General features: G+C 36.4%; 1 protein-coding gene across 1 annotated transcript in view; it reads right to left on the bottom strand.

Annotated features, from left to right (window-relative positions):
* Positions 1–4,254: 4,254 nt before the first annotated feature.
* The window catches only part of LOC104075620 (guanine nucleotide exchange factor VAV3-like), a gene marked incomplete at its 5' end in the record, with an annotated part of 32,272 nt that continues 16,838 nt past the window's right edge, over positions 4,255–19,688 (bottom strand). Inside the window, 3 exons of the mRNA XM_009576188.1 lie at positions 4,255–4,798; positions 6,579–6,730; positions 17,706–17,835. Of these exons, the coding sequence (XP_009574483.1) occupies positions 4,757–4,798; positions 6,579–6,730; positions 17,706–17,835 (324 nt within the window). The remainder of the gene's footprint in view (positions 4,799–6,578; positions 6,731–17,705; positions 17,836–19,688) is intronic.

Below are 19,688 nucleotides of genomic sequence, written 5' to 3' on the forward strand. Positions count from 1 at the left end.
AACTTTACAGTCATGTAAGCAGCAGAAATCCTTGTAATGAATGGGCAGAATACACTACAGCAGATCAGGAATTATAAAACTAAGTTAAAAACCCAAATCTCATTTGCTATAAAAACAAACGGATCTTTGTTCTTGAAAAGGAAGTTGCTAAGATAATGCAATGAATCACCCCTTCTGCAGTCAATTTCTGATGCTTAATCCTTTCTATATTTCCTCCATATAGCGGACATCAAGGTAAGAGCTAAAATTCCATGGCACATTTCAAGAAAGGCTAGGGAACGTATTAACTTCTCTCCCTTAAACAAATACATTCCAAGATTCAAAGTTGTATGCCAGTGACGATCCTACCTGAATTTGATGAGAACAGATACTACTATGGCTTGCTAAAGCACCGTGCATTACATATACACACAGCATCTCTGCCTGTCATTTCACCTTTATGCCTGTGGTACTTGGACTGGCTGAGATGGCGTTAACTTTCTTCATACCAGCTCTTACAGTGCTGTGTTTTAGATCTGCGACAAAAATAGTGCTGACAACACCCTGATGTTTTAGCTATTGCTGAACAGTGTTGCATAGCATCAAGGCCTTCTCCGTTTCTTACTCTGTGCCCTCCCCCTGCAGTGACTAGAAGTTGGGAGGGGACACAATGAGGTAGATGACCCAGACTAACCAAGATATTCCATGTCATATAATGTCATGCTCAGCAATAAAATGTAGAGGAGGGAGTGCTTCCTCTGTCGCTCAAATGGAATAAGCAGTGCTCTCTGAACAGAACTTTAATTTCAGATAAAATAGTAACGTAAGGCTCTCAGCAGGCCAGTTCGTAGCAAGAGACAAGAGTTACTTTACTGTAGTGTCAACACAGTTGGTGAAACTGTATGATAGTGCTAGTGCATAAATTATATCTGCCTTTGCAGGTCTTTTTCCAAAGTGCTGGCAATATTGATTGTGAAATACAAACAAGTATTTTTGCACTGAACGTCGAAGTCAACAGAACAAAACCTGGGTCCAAGGCTGGGTATTTTGTATAAACAAGCCCCACTTTTTTCTAGACAGCACCTCTCCCTCACCTTTATGAACTGCTAAAACCTCGAGAATCGACCTTTTCCTTCATAGAGCATCTAGAGTTTGCCTGTGAGGCAAGGGAGAAAGGTATCCTGGCTGGCATAATTTTCATTGTTCAAGACAGATTTTTTTCAAGCTGAGATTTTCAAATAAGCTTCCAAGCCTTAGAACTGAAAAAATCATTCAGAACACAGTCACAAGCAGTTCTTACACCCTATTTACAGTGCTTTCTCAATTTCTCACCCATCAGAGGACACACATCTCTTCTCACATATAAGGGGAAGGAGAACGTCTGTGACTGAGTGTGATATTGTTAACAAGATAATTTAATTGAGAAACATTTTTGCATCTCGCATTAGGTGTGACTCTTAGTTATGTGATATGTTCATGGGTGACAGGAAAATTATGCCTTACATCTGTAGAGATGTGTAAATGCCTCATTATGTTTAATAATTATCTGTTAGAAGGGCAGTTCCACAAGAAAATCTCTGCTACTGAAAAATAGAAGAGGCACAATGAAAAAACACTGCAATTGTATCATCAGACCTTGCTGAATTAATTCACCTGTCCAGAAATATTTTTATAAACATATTAATAATGAATGTTACATTGTAAAAAATGCATGAATGGGTTACACCATGAAAGGGTTATCAAATAGTCCATGAAATTAGACACAGACTATATTTTCAGATTTGAGCTCAATTTAACCTGAATTTATATGTTAATTCACATATGACAGAGAAAGCAGAAGGTGGAAGAGAAAGGACATTGCTATGAAACATGACACATAAAAGGAAACTTTTTAAGAACAGCTTTTTTTTCAATCAAAAAACTACAAGTATCATCTTTAACAGACAAAAATTAATAGTATATGACTGATTCCACAATGTTCTCTATAGCTAAAAGACAAAATAAAATCCTCCACCACCCTGGATGTGGCAGAAGGCAAAGTATCCCGACAATAAAAAGCTCTCAAGGAAAGCTATACTATCCCATTTACGTTGACAGCTCAGTTTTACAGTTAAACAAGGATTATACAAATCTGGGAAACCAAAACAGAACATTATCAACTTCCGCTCACAATGAGAAGGTGGTTAGACAAACGAAGCACAACCTTCATACTAGCCAACTACGCATTTTGACACATACCATTAAACAAAAAATTAACCAGTTTATTGTATTTAACATATTTACAAAATAATACAAATTAAAGTACTGTAACTCCGTTATTGCATGACAACAAAACCTCCATACAGGCAAAAGCAGCACATGAAAGAGACACTCCAGAATATTTAGGAAGTCTTTGGTACTCAAAATAGAGTTTAAGATGCAGCATTAACTCAATCAACACAGGGCATTAAACACAGACAATGACATGTAGATTTATGCCACAAAAGTAAGTTTAGCTATGGCTTTCATTCTTCTCAAAGGCTGATTGCTGAACTCAGGAATTGACTAAAAGCTTTACAGCAACTTTAGGACGGAAAGACTACTCAAAATGATTCTTAAACCAAGCTGTTGAAAACAACTGTTGTATTTCTCAACTCGTATTGAATTAAACTACCTCTTCTCAGAACTATATGACAGCAAAGCACTAAACACTTCACAGGCCTAGAGCCTATTCCTCTACACCTTGAGCAGGCAAAACTGTGAAAGAATCAACTTTGTCTACTTAAGGAATATAGGATCAGGCTCACAATAGACAATAAAACTGCATGGCAAAACATGATCAAAGACGGTATACCCTAGACTACACTGCTGTACACATCATTTACAAAATATGTTTTATGCATAATCTACATATTTACAAATGCTCTTAATTGTTCCATCAAGTAATGTATTCAACACAATCACAGTTTACATAATTTTGAGGTAAATCCTTGAAACATCAGAGCATCAGCAGAGTTTCATCTGCAAGGCTGAATCTCCCAAGTGTAGGATTTCCAATTAGAAGATCCTCTTTCACCTGGTCACGCAGCAGTGTATGTTAGGTGTAGCAGATGGGCAAGATGGTTGTAGAGATGAAGGGGATTATTGTGAATCCTCTGTGTTGTGCTTGGTTCTTCCTGACGGCCAGAAGGCGGCCAGAAGGAAGCAAAGAACACTGGGGTCAGCCAAAAGGAATCTGAAATACATACTAGCAGATTCTGCTCTGTGGACAAACAGTGGATATTACGTTGCTTGTAGAGTGGGAAAAACTGCAGTATTAAATCGTGCAGTGTCTATGCACACTAATTGCAAGATGCCTATGTGAAAGGAGGACAGGGAAAAGCAAAAGAGAGGATTTGGGACAGGATGAATTAACTTTCTTTATTGGTCAACGTTACCCTAGAAAGAAAATGCATTTAAGAGCTTTATTTTCTTAGAAGTTTTCAAGCCAGGTTAGACATTATCTAAATATTTGAAACTGCACATCTGAAGACATCACCCACATTTATTTTAGCTTATAACTACGGCACTTCTGACCCTCCATAAATATATTAAAACACTGCCTCACCAAGGGGTGGACGCCACTTTACAAGGGCCTGATGTTTCAAGCTAGCTAACCTAGACCATTCTTCCTTGGGGATGTTCATAACACTGCAACAAGACCACTCACTCATTGAACTGCCACTAACATCCCAGGGAACACGAAAGGAAAGGGCACAAAGAAGTCTACAAGTTCCCTTTGCATTACCTCATAAGAGCACAAAAGGTGATAGAAACTCCTGTTTAACTAGGAAAAGACAGCTTAGAGTTGGAAGCATCAAAGTTCATCTGAATCAATCAAAAGGTTAAGATAAATAGTTTTGTTCTTGAGAAGTGACACTATCTTGCATTAGTATATTCTCCTATAGAATAGGTCTACAATATTTTTTTAATGTTAATGCTGAAAATTTTAAAACTCATCTTGTCATGACTATCCTCAGTTGCACTTTTATCGTCAGCTGCTTAAATAAAAAAACCTCACACAAAAAGACTTGGGATGACAAAGAAAGGATCCCACAATTCCACTTTGTGGACGCTTTTTCAAGCAATAGGACATCACTACACCTTTTTAAAATGTTGCCTTTAAACAAATTGTTAGAAGATTTAGGCAGGACCTCAAAGTAGTCAGTTAACTAATTATATATGCATAAATGCTACTCATGTTTACTACATTCATATTTCCTTCAGAATGTTTTTGTGAGTGTAAAACTGTTTGTAAGGTGATAAATAAAGTCGTTTGATGTTTCAAGACAAGTCTACTGACTATACTTTATGCCCACTGGAATGACTGAACTCTGTTTTCTGCATGCAGTGATAAGGAATAATAAGCCTTCATCTCCTTGTACCATCACAGATGTTAGCTAGAGAAAAAAAAAGACTTATTAAATATTCAGCCATAGCTAGTATTCATGGTGTAGTACAGAGTGAAATGAAAAGAAGCATAAAGAAATTTGTTTTCCAGAGCTCTTCTGGGAAGGTGAGTGTTGGACTTTGTACTGATCCCCAGTGATGGCAAACCGGCAGGTTGTTTCTTGCACAGCTCTGGGCAAGGTAATAATCTGTCAGCACAAACTTCTGTATAAATCCCAACATTAAGATTGGAAGGTTCAGGCAGACAAAAATGCTGCTGTTTAAATACTTAACAAGACCAGTAACACTTTGAAGATACTAAATTTTTACAATCCCTGAAATTGCTGGTCAGCAGAGGAAAGTTTTTAATTCATTCGTCCTCTTCAACATAAGTTGATGGAAACCAGCCCACCTAAAAAGGGGAAAAGCAGAACAAAATAATACATGAGATGCACAGGGTTTTTTTAAATGGCTGAACTAGGAAAACCAAGGATGGGTCTGTTCAATAAATATAAGATTACAAAGATAAACTTGACTGACCTGCCACAGTTAGGGTAAGTACCTTAAATAAAAGAATAACTTGCAGATATGATGACCTGGAGACTACCTCCCCTTCCACCCACACACACCCCAAAAAAAAAAAAAAACAAACTTTTGCCCAAATTGGAAGTCTAAGCATTCAGAAAAAAAGTCTCGAAATGCCAAGAGCAGAAATAGTTTTACTACAGGCAGGATGCTGCTATTTTTTTGAATGAGCAGTTAAATATTTAACAGGCTTCAGTCAGGTCCAGGGAATCCTCTTACAAAAGAAATAGTGACTGATTTGATTGCATTACATGGAGTTAAATTCCATTGCCACCAACAGGAGTTTTAAGTAAGACAGAACTGGAAAGCAGAGTCCAGCGTTTTACACTTCATAAGTTATAATGCTATCTCCACTCTGAAATGAATGATGTGTCAAATAAGGATTATATAAGACATACAGGGAAGCAATGTCATATATTTCTTATTGTCTTACCTATTTGCTTTAGGTTTCTCACTCAGACTTCTTTATACCTAAGTCAATTTAACACTCATGAAAGACCTCAAAACCAAACCTAGAGCATGACTGGAAGGAGTAATTGCATAAACTTTGTTTTAGGCTACCTCGCCAAAATATGTCCAGAGGTGAGCTTATGATCTCAAGTCCACGCTGTGAAAGCTATCAGAAAGAATGCTAGTAGATAACACAGTGTCCTTTAGGGTGTGTGTAGCTGCATTAGAATGAGATGCTCAGTTTTCTTCACATGTAAAATGTATATAGGATGACCGCTATTTCTTCTGCTTCCCTATTTCTTCTTGTCTAATTGACCATTTCACCTTAAGATCATAACCAGGCCCATAAAAAAAAACATACACAAAAAAAGTTCTCCAAATTGCATAAAGCAGTAAATCTTTCAAATTTAATTCAAATTCAACCGGACTTGCAACTTTCATTTCCAGCTTCCAGCCAATCTACTTTCTTCCACCTCGCATTCCTTGACCCTTCATCTCAGCCCTTTAGACATGGAAACAGCAACCTCAAATACTTCTGACTAATCTACATTAAAGAGCAGTATACTAAGATTGAAAAAATATAGCCTTTATAGGTCAAAACTGAAACTTTACTACCATGCAAGTCTCAGAGTGCAGCGTAAAGTGAAAATCCCTTCTAAACATGCCACTTCATATGAGCTACATTTTTAGAGATCAAAGAAGCAGCCTCCTACAAAAAAAGGTGGCTGATTCCATTGCATTGTAGTCTGGCAGAAAGGTGTGGAAATCATTCTGTGTCAAACTGCTAAATAGACTTCCACAGCACCAGGAACCTGAGCTTTTTGACCCCAAATACATGTGTGCAACACAGTTCAAGAAAGTTCAGCTGTAGCTGAACTATTAATCCTGGTTATTTTCCAACCATATAATCTTGCCCAAATATTCAGCCTGGTAGGTCACATTAAATAACCAATTAATTTAGATGCTGGGAAAGCTGCCTGGCAAGAGTTCTGCCTGGCTCCTATGAAACAGAGATGAGAACATGTTGTATCTTGTGAATTTAAATATACAAAGAAGGTTTATGATGTAGGAACACACCTTAATTTTTTACAAAATCACTGTCAGTGAAGGCAGAAATGAGACAAAGAAAAAAAAAAAACCACAAAAAACAACCTTACCCTTCCATTTACTTCACCTCTCCACCAGCCATTCGCACTCATCTTTGTATAAATTTTTACAACATCCCCTTTCAATAAGGACAGTTCTCTCATGTCTCTTGCACAGAAGTCATACCTGGCTATGGCAATGCCTATCACCTTCGGGCTCAGCACTGAAATGAAACAGACATTGATATTATTAGGGTTTGTTAATTGAAGGCTACTAAAGTAATGTAAATAGCAGTACTGTAAAATATAAAACAATTATTTCACAACAACATAAACTGGCATTAATTTTATGCAAATGTGAAAGCATCTGCACTACACAGATCAACAAGGACGAGAGGAAATGGCCTCAAGTTGCGCCAGGGGAGGTTTAGACTGGACATTAGGAAAAATGTCTTTACTGAAAGAGTGGTCAGGCCTTGGAACAGGCTGCCCAGGGAAGTGGTGGAGTCACCATCCCTGGAAGTATTTAAAAGACATGCAGATGAGGCGCTTAGGGACATGGTTTAGTGGGCACGATAGTGTTGGGTTGACGGTTGGACTTGATGATCTTAGAGGTCTTTTCCAACCTTAATGATTCTATGATTCTAAGATTTAAACTTAGGTGAATGGTGTAAAAGTTGAAGGGATTTTATGTGATTTTTTTAATAGTTCTTTTTATTTTTAGAAAAAAGTCAAACTAGATGAACCGTAAATAAAATAACCCACACCCCAAAATTCCTAAATACATCTGTGATTATTGTATTTTTGTGCTTCATAATAAAACTTCTGCCAGCTACATGCATAAACATATTTTACAGGTCACTAGTTTCTTTCCAAAAGAATTATTAGCGTTTACAGTTGATTTAACTTTAAACCTCTAATGAAGCAAAACAAACAGAATAAGGTACTGTTCTTTCAAAAACAACTCCCAAGTTAAATATTAATGCACTTAAAATTGGAAGCTAACATCAGCATGAGCAAAAAAGTAAAGAGTTTCGACAGGAAATTTATATGGATCATTTGTTACAATCTGCATGAACACTGGCTGATGTAAATCTGCTCTTTTCAAGAGTTTATTCTGTAAGAGCATTTGTTCTACAAAACTTTTCATGAAGAAAAAAAAAAATCCTTACAAATTTTTTCCTAAGTTTCAGTGAAATTAATACTTAAAAATTTTAAGCTACATAGTATGTAAGCATTTTGCCAATGTAAAGCCCAGACATTTTAAGCAGTAAAAAGTTGTGAAATATTTTTAAAAAGCAAATGTGAAAAAAAGCCTCATTTCAAAAACCAACCCCCCTCTCCCAAATAATTTTATAGGAAATTATGTTTTTAACCCTGATGTAGAATGTCCAAACTTGCAAAAGAAACCCTTGACTCTTCCAATGAAAGGAAAGTGGGCATCTAAGAGATAAAGGCCTTTGATTTGAGCAGTTTAGAAAAAACATCTACTACTCTACTGCACTTTGTAGTTGGATTATTTGGCCAAAGCATTCTTTTTTTATTTTTTTCCATTAACGCCATTTTCTTTTGCAGTTGTTCTCTTACGTAAGTCACTGTAGATAGGAATTTACGAGCGTGAGCAAGCTTCCTACTGAAAAGCTGTCAGAAGAATTCATCATATGATCATGATGGATGACTTGATACAATGTACATTAAATAATCTTTTTTTTCTCAGAACCCTTTCCAATTTCTTAGAAATTCCCAATAATCTTTAGGAAATACCATGAAGATTTTAGTTTCAGCAATGCCTTCAACAATGTAATATTAAAAGTTCATAGCTAGTTGCCTTTAATTTAAATCAGGAACACAGAACATGGCAAATGAGCTAGAAAATCTTGACAGTTTCAGCTCTGCTTGTACTTAAGATTTTTTCTGACTCCACAGGAGACATTTCATAGAAACAGAGTCTTCTGCCTAATAGTATTAAATATATGAAAATCACTATATATTTAAATATTTTACCTTACAGAGACAATACAAAAAATTAATTTTAAAATAACAACAAATACTATGTTTAAATTATTATTAGATATATCACAAAAACGGAATGCCTAACTGTTTTGGCAACAGATTATGCCCTTTTTTATATCATGCCATTAAAGTTTAGTCCAACATTTCAGACTGCTTACGAAGAGTATGCTTATCAGATACTTGATATAGGCTGTACAGGATGCCATATAAAAGAAAATCAGCATCTCAATTTATTGCTTATATTTACAATATGAAGATGTAAAAATCTATGTGATAATATATTAAGTATATTAAAGTTTAAACATACTTTTTTTCCCTCTAAGCAAGTCAGATGTAGATGCTACTTGTTTAGACCCTGACACGAATGTTATGTCCTGTACCTTATCAGGATTTCAGTAATCAATTTTGCAGTGAAAAAGCACATCATGGGCAGCAATTGTTTTAGAGAAAGAAAAAAACAAAAAGAGAAGTTACTGATTCTAAGGTCAGTAACCATTTATAGATGTGCAACAAAATTACTGGCAGATTTGGGGAAGCATCGCAGGATGGAAGGAGTGATTCTGAGGAGCAGGGTATCATTTCAGATTCTAGAAAGGAGAAAAAGGGGCAAGGAAGAAGGTTAGACAAGGCAAAGATGAACAAATCTGGGAAAACCTGGAACAAAAGAACTAAGGAGGGAAGCAATGCATGGAAGAAGAATAATAAAGAGGGAAAATACTGAGGAAAATTAGGATAGAAAAAGAAAGAGGGGCAGATCTTGGGGAAAGGAAGACTTCTAACTCTTTTTCAAGTTGTGAAGCCAGAGAGGAAAAGGAGAAAGAAGCAAGAGAAATCCAAACCATATATCTCCAAAAGTCTTGAGGCAGAAAGTAGCAGAATTTAGATTAATTTAGAATCCAACACCCATATTTTCAAATAAAAGTGATGCTCATGATAGGAAATACATAAAAGGAAGCCAGATGAGTGATGGAACACAGGAAAATGACAGTGCTTAATTTTGGAAGAAGTATTAACTGTATCTCTCTGGTGACATAGTCACAAAAACAACTTGAGTAGAGACTATCAGCCCTGAATTTCCAATCAGAGCTGTCCCAGGATAAATGAAACTTGAGGGAAGACAGTCAGCACGTGGATCTGTACATCTGGGAGAGAAGAAACACTGAGTGGAGGACAGAAAGAGGATAGCTACAGGGAGAATGAGGAAGGAGAGAGAAAATGGGATTAATAGCAGAGACTGATGGAAAGAAAGTGCCCAACAGGAGAATGAGAAATTAAAGAGGGAAAAAGAAAAAGCAAGAAAAAAAGAAAAGAGGCTATTGAGAAAGCAGTAATAAATAAACCTTGTGTATTAGGAGGGAAATACTCAAAGGATTAACAGGAAATAAAGTGAGAAATCTGGTGGAGGTGAATAAAAGGTACGTGTGTGAATGAGTAAAATACACTTTTGCTTAACCTAGCCTTTCCTTCTGCAAACAGGAGGAGAAGAAAAGACATGGAACTATAATCAGCTTTGATTCACACTAGAGTATGTTGGAAAAGCTTCTCACCGACTGTGAGATAGATGTGCTGCAAATGCACTTACATACTAGTTTGGGCCACTGATGAAGGAACTGGGGTGCAAACAAAAGAGGCTCCATGTGATCACAGCAGGCTGGTCTAGCTCACGTTTCTGCCTGTGCTTAAATTCCACAAGGGTCAATGTATCATTACAAAAGCTGTGAGTAGTTGTTTCTCTCTCCTTGTGGTTCGGCCTCCTCGTAATTCTGCAGCCATATCCCCTAAGGGTGGCTCTTGTGTATTAGCTTCCATGCTCCTTGAAGCAATGTACATTTACTTGCACTGTTTTACCAAACCTCAGTTCTATTATACAAGCACAGGCAGCACCTCCAGTAGTGCTCAGCAGTCGGCTTAACCCTTCTCCTGTGTTACCAACTTCCATATCAGCAGAACTAAGCCAGCTCTGAAGATCCTTTTGAAAAAAAATACTTGCAATATCATGAAATAAGTATTTGTCCATTTAATCTAAGCAAATTCTTTGGCTATTTTAAAAAAGATGGTTTTACTAAGAACATATGAAGTAATGTAGCCTATCTATCAGAATATGAAATCCCATACAAACAGGTAAATAAGCTTAAATTAAGAATTACTAATCACTATTTTCCTTTAATATTTTGTACTTGTATAAAGAAATACTTTACACAGCATACTGTGACATGCAAGACATTGAATCCTTACTTATTGCTACAGTTACTTAAAAATTTTCTGATACAGCAGTTTTTCATAGGAAAAAAGGAATATAATTATAATTTGTTGAAACTATATATGGGAATACATGGGAATGTGTGATAGGCTTAAGGTAACCCTGAGTCTTGATTGCTATTGTATCACTGTAGGCCACTTCAGAATTTTGTTTTCATGGAACAGATACCAGTTTCAGTAAGAATGGACTTTACAATCAAGTACTGTGCAGTTGAATGAAAGAGGTCATCTTCTATCCTCGCCCAAAAGGATAGAAGCTTACAGCATTTGCCTACAATAAAGGGCCAAAGCTTAACTCCTTTGTGTTCTCCGATTCAAATTAGTTGAGTGCTTCAGACATTCCAGCTGAATGTCATGATCACAGGGTAAACAGTTATACCAGAATGGCTTTCTATTCATCTTTTCTACAGATGTGTCCCTTTATATAAGTAATTGTCAAAAAAAATCTATATGTAAGGAGATAGAAATGGAAGAAACAGACTCCAAATCAGCGAACAACTGAGGGGCAAAACATTCAAGAGCAGTATAGGACACTGAGATTGAAATCCCTGGCATTAACCCAGGGAGGGCCCATCAGAGACACTCTCAGCACAAGTAAGCACACTAGCCTTTCTACTACTGAGCTGCCACCTACATCCTTTTCCCCTCTAGAAACTATGGAAAGCCTTAAGAATCCTCTCAGAGCACTAAGCAATTTGGACGACCTCTGTGGGGCGGTGTAAAACACACTGCCTACTCAGATCTCCTACTCAGATCTTGATTATGACTACATCCGCATTCATGCATGCTAGACACCTCCCTTTCCCCAGCACAAAAGCCAGCCTCAATCCTGATTTGCACAACCTAGGCCAAGTCCTCTACCCCCTGTACACAGAGGTGTGTCAGCGTAACGTGAGTGAATGCTGCATTCTCAGCAGTAGTAGCTCCTTCCATACGCTCCTTGAAGGCATTACCTTCCTACTAGCAAAATTCTTCTTGAATTGTCCAGCGGTGCAGTTCACCTCTGAAGACCAGATCATAGCCATACCGATGCACTAATTGAGACTACCACCGCTACTACTGTAAGCATTTTTATGCAGTATCTTAGTTTAAAGTGTTTGCATTTATTAAAGTCAGAGATGGTTAAATGAGAATAAAGAAAACAATATTTAGAAAACAGATGGGTAAAATTAATTAACAATGTTAATGCAGAATTTAAAGAAAGCATTTTCTACAAAAAAACCTACTGGATTCTAAGATGCTGTTGCAGTATGGTTTGCTGCAGGGATGGGACGAATATATTATTTATCTACAAGCAGTGAAATTTTCAGGTATGTGCATTTGAACAAATACATTAAAATATATATAGCTCATAGATGTCAACTACATAGCAAATTAACGGTCAATTGATTATTGATTGAATCTGCTGCAACTATTGAGCTTTGCAACACCTATTCAAATTGCTTACTGTAATATACACTTTCTCAAAAGTTTAAGAGTTTGATTTTTGTTACACTCTAAGAATAACATGTAATAACTCAGTTTTTGGAGTCAGAGAACTGGAGTATTAGATTCGTCCCTTCCCTCGCTTGCTGCATACAGAAAAAACAGAAGCAAATTTAGAAGAAATATAAAAGCAGTAAAGCAGTACCTGACCAGAAAGGAGTGGAGGAAGGGGGAACAAAGCTGTAGTCTGGAGGAGTTACAAAAGAAAACCCACAGAACAAAGAAGGGGCTTAGAGAAAGAAAGAGAAAAAGAGAAAAGCAAAAGAACATTGAAATATTGGCACAAGATTTAAATAATAGTTTTTTAACTATATAATTCATTAATAATAAGGAAACTAAGGTTCCCTACTAAGGATGTCTGGAAGGAAATTGACTATAATAACTAGAAAATTTGGATCTATGATTTAATTTTTAACAATTGCATTTTTCAAAGAGTAAAGTAGAAAGAAGACACCCATTTAGGGTTTAGAGAAGCAAATTAAAACTGCAGACTCTTGCAAATATTTTCAGATTTAACAGAATTTTTTTTCTTCTTTAATTTTGTGTGCCCCGCTTCTTAACAGTACAAAAGCAGGAATTCATGCATACATAAGAATTCCTTTTGAGCCCAGGAAGACTAGTCATACGCCCTTAATTAGGAATACAGTCTAAGTACCAGTTGAACTGGGGTCTCATAATATGCATTTTGCCCTGATAATCATTAACATCAATAGGAAGTCCACAGCTAAATGACAACCTCTAAGGCCCAAACAGTATTGCTCGCCTTTGCAGTTTTCCCTGACTTGAGAGAAAACCCTTGAGCAAGCAAAAAAAGCGTAAGTTTGGCCTACACAGAACCAGCACATCATCCTAGTCCCTATTAACAGCTTCCTCAGGTGAAAGATTAGAGGTGCACTTGCTCTATTGCCAATAAACCTAGGGTCAACATATTTTTAAATACAAAATTAGATGAAATGAACTAAAATCGCTTCAAATGGAACTACAGTTTGCTGACATGTTCTCACATTTTGTCCCTCTTTTGAAAAGGCAATGAAGATACATAGTGTACAAATTCTAATAAAGTTGGCATCTTTGCTCCCAGCTGTGATTTGGAAAGGGAAGTCCATCCTCAACTGGATAAATGATAAAGTAGCCTCTAAATTACGCCTAATAATATCTACAATTACTGACCAAGAGTGCTCCTTAAAAAGGTAGCAGGGTTATATTCATCATATACAACTGCTTCCTTGAATTTATTCTTGTGACTACACATGAAACAAAATAATTTTGCTTCAAAATGGTTATTTGCAGGAATGATGACTAGAACTACTTTATGCAAGGAATTAGCAAAGAATCCATGGTGGAGGTAACGATACAGTTTTGTGCATCTTACCAGCGTAAATAAAATAAACAGGACCAATACTGTATTTTAACATTCATAAGCTATGGGTTATTTCTTAAAAAAAATGTGCAACATAAACCAACAGCAGTTTAGGTTAGTACCTCAAAGTAATACAAAAGAAACATACGTCAGGGCCCCTTGCGCACTAGAAACTCCCTTCTGATCCTTCACAGTGATGATCCTTTCTCTGCCTTTAATACTAAATGGATAATCTGAGAATGCATGAGGTTACCTGAGGAACTCCTTTATACTGGAGCTAGTAACCCCCGGTGACAGCTCTGTGTGGAAATATGTTACACAAACTGAAAGGGCAACTTGACTGAAATAGTGTGCCCATTCGTAGAGACAACTGCCTTTATTTCTACAGAAGTACAATGACAGTGCGCAAAAGTAGCATGCAGCATTAGACAGGTTAGGTGCTATATAGGGGGTGGCTGGTCCTTTCCTGTCCATACAGTATCTTCATTTTTTGAGAATTTTTCTGTCCGATATGACCGGAGGTTTGGTTTCATGTGTGAAATTCTGGACAACTAAACCTATGTGGGGACAGAAATCCTACTAGATTTCTACAGGTAACTAGTCTATTTCTAAATGTCATTGATAAGGGCTTTTAAGGAGAAAGGCTGGGTTCTTCTGTTTCCTTAAGGGTTGAGGTGATACTTGTTTTATTTTACTTTATTAACAGATATTTTTACACAGTTAATGCATTAAGTATTAGAATGATGTGATATAAGTAGCTAATGTACCTACTCCTGGCCTACAGGTGATGAAAAACAGTCACTCAAATAGTATTTGGCTTCGTGACTTAGGCTACATTAAAATCTAAATTTCATAACGACTCAGATTTCTCAATATGATTGTGCTCTGCATCAGCAGATTGGAATAAAGCTATTTTGTAGAAAAATATCAACTTTTCTTCCATTTTTGCCTTTATTTCATTAAATGGTCAATCACTCCTCTAATCTAATGTAAGAATTAGTATCTTTCTGAGTAGCAAAACAAAATTTGATCACACGATGTCTAGAAAAGCCTAGGACTGAAAAATTAAGAAGAAAGAATGTACCACCTCCCAAAAAATCTTCCTAATTAACTTGAATTTCTATATTGAGAAAAGTAAGTGTCTGACAGCTTTTCCAACCATGTTAAAAGTGTACAATAAACATCAGAACAGAGTGGGTGACTTCTGCAAGACCAGGAGACTAAAAAGCGAAGTTCTAATTAAAGTGGGAAGCCAAATTAACTATCTCCATAAAATGAAGATTTTTGTTCTAAAAATCTAGTAGATGCTAAAGGGAGAATCAAATTCCCTGAAAATTTAAGAAGTTACAAGGTGATTTATTATGATTCGTGTCAGAAATCACAAGTAAACTGAAATGCCATTTGATTTTCTTTCCTTCAACGGGTAAATGAAAACATGACTATTACAAAAAATGAATATAATCCTTTCTCACATTGTTCTAGAAAGTAAAGTTAATTTGGTATTGCCGTTCGATTTCACAGCAGCTCAAAGACTTCGGCAGCAGACAATAATACAACTCTGTCAAAGTCTACAGTGGTTCAACTCATGTTTTTTAGAAATACTTTTCCCATTTATTCTGTCAATCATATATGCTAAAGACCAGCCATTTTGAATAAGAAGCTGATGCCTTTTCAAAGATGGACTCATTAAAAAATCCAGATACAGTCATGTGAATAGTATAGTGCAAAATATTGAGCTGAAACTCAAAACCTCCTTCAAATCAGCTTCAAACCGCCAAAATCCATTGCACTTATTAGCTTAAGCCCCGTGCTTGTTAAAATATGGTGAATGTGACACTGAGTAGTTGCACAACTGAAAAAAAAAAAGAGAAAGTGCCCCTCTCTCTCTTCAGCTGACTTGTCTGGCTTCCTTTCAACAACTGTTTTTCTTGCACTCAGATTAAGTGGGAAGAGGTCAAAAAAGCAGCTGTGTGGTGGTTCTCACTGAGCGCTGTGAAGTGAACTCAATGTCTAGCCGCTGTCCCATGGCTTATTTGCTTTCTCTACTAAACAAAACTGCAGCCTGAAGTTTACCAACTTCTTTCCAAATTCAGCCCAGCAGGGTTCAAACAGCCTAGATATATAGTTATTCTAACATCAACTTGGTAAAAACTAACAGGATAGCTTTAAAACTGAGCAGCGTGACTCACAGATGGGCTGTTAATCATGGAAATTTTGCTTTAAAAAAAAAAAATCCACCCCACACTCATGGAGACATGCTAAAACTTTAAAAGAAAACTGTCAAATCCATTAAACGACAGTGTCATCCAGAGTCTCTAGGTAGGCTAGCAGAATTGTGGAAGTCTATTAGATTTTATGAGGAGTCTGAGAATTGAGAGGTTTTTTTGATCAGTTTGGCCTAAGACAAAACCTGCCAGTTCCCACCAGCACAGTTTGTAACATTAAATGGCTGATATTTACTGTAGCAAAGATGCACTTTCTCATCCCCTTGACTAAAATGAGAGCATCCCACACTCATTTCTCTTGCTCTTCCATATACTGTCTAAAAGATCTTGTTAAAGCAGATTTCTTCTTTTGTATGTGGACTGAAGGTAATGAGCACGTACCGTAAGTCTTGTATCCTGTAAAGCATGAAACAATTGAACTAATGCTCTTGCAGACTAGTAAGTTGGTGGACAGTATAGATACATTCTAACTGGTCTAAGAAAGGAAAGAAAACAAATTGGTTCTGCTCATAGTCAATAATAACCAAAACAAATGCAAAGTAAATTAAGCAGGGCATATCCTCTCAACAATTAAAGCCTCAATGCTGTGAGGAGGCAAGAGATGAGGAAAGCATGAGAGATGAAAAGAGGAAGAGAGAAGCAAAGGGAGATCGCAACGTAAAGGGAGAAGAAAGGATGGGACAGATAAATTCACCAAGAATGGAGATGTATTGAGGTACAGCGTAGCAGGGCAACTGACAGAAGTCCTGGGAAGCAGTGAAAGAAAACAGAAATGGAAAGAATAAAGAGGAATTGGGAGATAGAGACAGAGTAAATGAAATGCACAGAGACACACTGGTTTCTTACAATCATCTGTCCTAAATTATCTTTACTTTAATTAGGAGAGGAAGAAAGTCTCCAAAGTTACAGAAATGGTATGGAACAGAGGCAAGCAAGTAAACAAAAGCTCACAAACACAGCAAATGAAAGTAACACAGCCAGCTTCATCATCACAAAGGCTAGACTGGACTCTATGGTCCTTTACAGCAGTCTTCATATTGTTAAAATCCCCATCAATTTTTATTTTCCCCTTATTATCTGTTGCAGTACAAAGATACAGCCATTTTCTGCAGAACAGCAAATCTAATATTTGCTCTTTCACAGAAACATTATATACTTTCCAGAGACCAGCCATGTGGTAGTTTTTATCATTAACACTGAACTTGTACGTGTCCTAAAAATCATGCTAACTTCCACTTAAGTTGTAATAGGTTAAATAAAGGATACCACATGCATTGTACATCTTCTTAGCTTATTTCTAAACTTCAAAACTTTTTAACTGCTATTTACATTGTACACTAGTTCATTAACTTTCAGAAGCTTAGAGGCCTGTAACAAACATTTAAGGTTAAAAGGCAGGCATAAAAATAATTATGATACAGCAAACCTAATGGGTTTTTTGAGACATTTATGTGGTATTACTGAGATGCTACTTCATATGGCTACACTACAAGACTGATTTATTTAAATCCCTTTTTAAGGATTAGAAATTGTCACAGATATTATTAACACTTGTATCTGCCTGTATGCAAATGTCTGAAAAAACTAGGCAGGATGCAGTTTAATCTCTCACCAGCGTGCCTAATAGATTTTTGAATATCAGGGAGATTTTAAATTTGGCAGCAAGACAAACTTGCTAGACATGTTTATAAACATCCTGGCAGACCTGAATCTGCTTAGCTTCAAAAAATCCTAGCTAAAAGCATTACCATATTAATTGGTTATATGTCAAAAATGGAAAATGAAGATGTTCCAAGTACCTTGTCCTTTTAATATTTATATGACAGAAAATAATATACAAAAATTTATAATACTCACAGTTGCCACCTGTTCTGTTACTCCTTTGCCCCACTGAGTTTTCAGATTCTTTGTATGGAAATTGAAGAGTAGTATCCAAACTTCGAAAGCCTTCCTTGAGAGAGTGGTGCTTATAGTATTCTACGAGTTCCTTTCAGAAAGGAAAAATACTATGTCATTGGAAATTGAAATTAGATACTTTTCAACATTCTGGTGTACAGTCAATGACAGTTTTATCATACAAGTAACCTTATTTTATAATACAACTGCTTTTACACTGCCACTTAACTGGTTTTTGGTTTTTTGTTGCGTGTTTTTTGGCTTTTTTTGGGGGGGGGGAGGTTTGGTTTTTTTGTTTGGTTGGGGTTTTTTGGTTTGTTTTTTTTTAAGTGAGACCTTATTGTCAGAGTCAACACTTATTGCTCCTTTGAGCCAGGCTGAGCATGTATTTGCTTTTCTGAAGTCAGGCAGAAGGCAAGGTCAGCTGTTTGTTAAGTATATAATGGTAACTGTCTTTGTTTTCTCAAATTTCTTTTGCAATGATAAGTGACGTTTATCCACAAATGCATTTTTAGGTACACAGATTGAAAATAAAGCATAAGGCTTGCATATAAGCATATAAGTCAACAGCAACTTAATAAGCAGATATATGGACCATGTAAAACTTTCAAGGCTCTGCCATTAAAATTTGTGGGGGGTTTTTTGTTCGTTTGGGGTTTTTGGGTTTTTTTTTTTCAGACAGTGCGCATTGACTGAAAAATCCAGCATTTCACATTCTCCTTAGGCCAATCCAAAAATTTGTCTCTGCGTGTGTGTATATGTGTGCATATATATATACATATACACAGATTTTATATATACGCACAAGTTTTATGTATATGAACACACACATATAGATATGAAAATATATAAAAACTGGCTCAAATAGTTTATGTAACCAAGGAGATAAGTTACTTTAGTTTCTATTCTAAAGAAGGCAACACCCATCAAAATACTGACAGCTCATGTTACTCCTTTGCGATCTTCAACCCCTGCCATTATCTCTTACATTTGAATTAGCCCTAATAATGTCAATATCACACAGTGTGTACACAGAGCCTAGAATAAGATTAAAAGCGACCAGACAATTCAAAGCAAATGTATTTCATTTGATTAATGAAACTTCCAACTGTGGGATTTCACTCTTCAGAAATGCAAGCAAAAAGCAATGTATTTAATGTAAACCCTTCACTCCTACCAGTAACTCAGTCATTCCATTCTACTTACTTACATTTAGATTTGCAAAATCAAAGTTGACCGAGCCAAGCTTAGGTCAAAATAAGGAAATAGTACTGTGTTCAACCATTTCTTTCTAGTTAAAAAAAAAAAATTAACAAAATTATTAGCCTACAACAGCCTACATCAGTGATATATTAATTCCAGCCAAACAAAATGACTCTCAAATTATTTAGTCCAAGATCTTGTGCATAAGTTCTTGATAATAGTCTGAAGATTATCTTCTAAACTGAACTCTGGAGCACTTCACTTCCCACGCTGTGAGCTGTTGCATGTCTCTCAAACTCTGCTTCTAAGGCAGAGTCCAAAGCTAAGTAAAATCTACACCTGCTTTTAACAGTTCATAATCACAGACCTGCCAGGCACTCCAAGTAAGCAGAAAGGCCAGAAGAATAAGAACTGTTTGGGCTTTGTTGTCCGATATCAGCACAGCATGCAAGCTACAATGTCAGCAACCAAATTTTCTGTCACATATCATCACTGAGTACCCAGACATTCAAATTACCAGGGCAACAGAGAGGGTGATTTGTAAGTAAGGAGCATTCAAAGTAGGATTTCTGGATAAATGCAAAAATATTGAGTATGAAATTTTGCTACCTTTTTGCACCACATAAGTCTGTAAGAATTATGCTGTTTGGTAAAGATAGTAAGAATTTCAGCTGGACAGATTTTATTTGTTGGCAAAATAAGTAAAACAGTTCCAAACTGAGAAAAAATTTACTTCGGGTC

This window comes from Fulmarus glacialis, unplaced genomic scaffold, assembly GCF_000690835.1.
Source record: "Fulmarus glacialis isolate BGI_N327 unplaced genomic scaffold, ASM69083v1 scaffold17734, whole genome shotgun sequence".
Lineage (NCBI taxonomy): Eukaryota > Metazoa > Chordata > Aves > Procellariiformes > Procellariidae > Fulmarus > Fulmarus glacialis.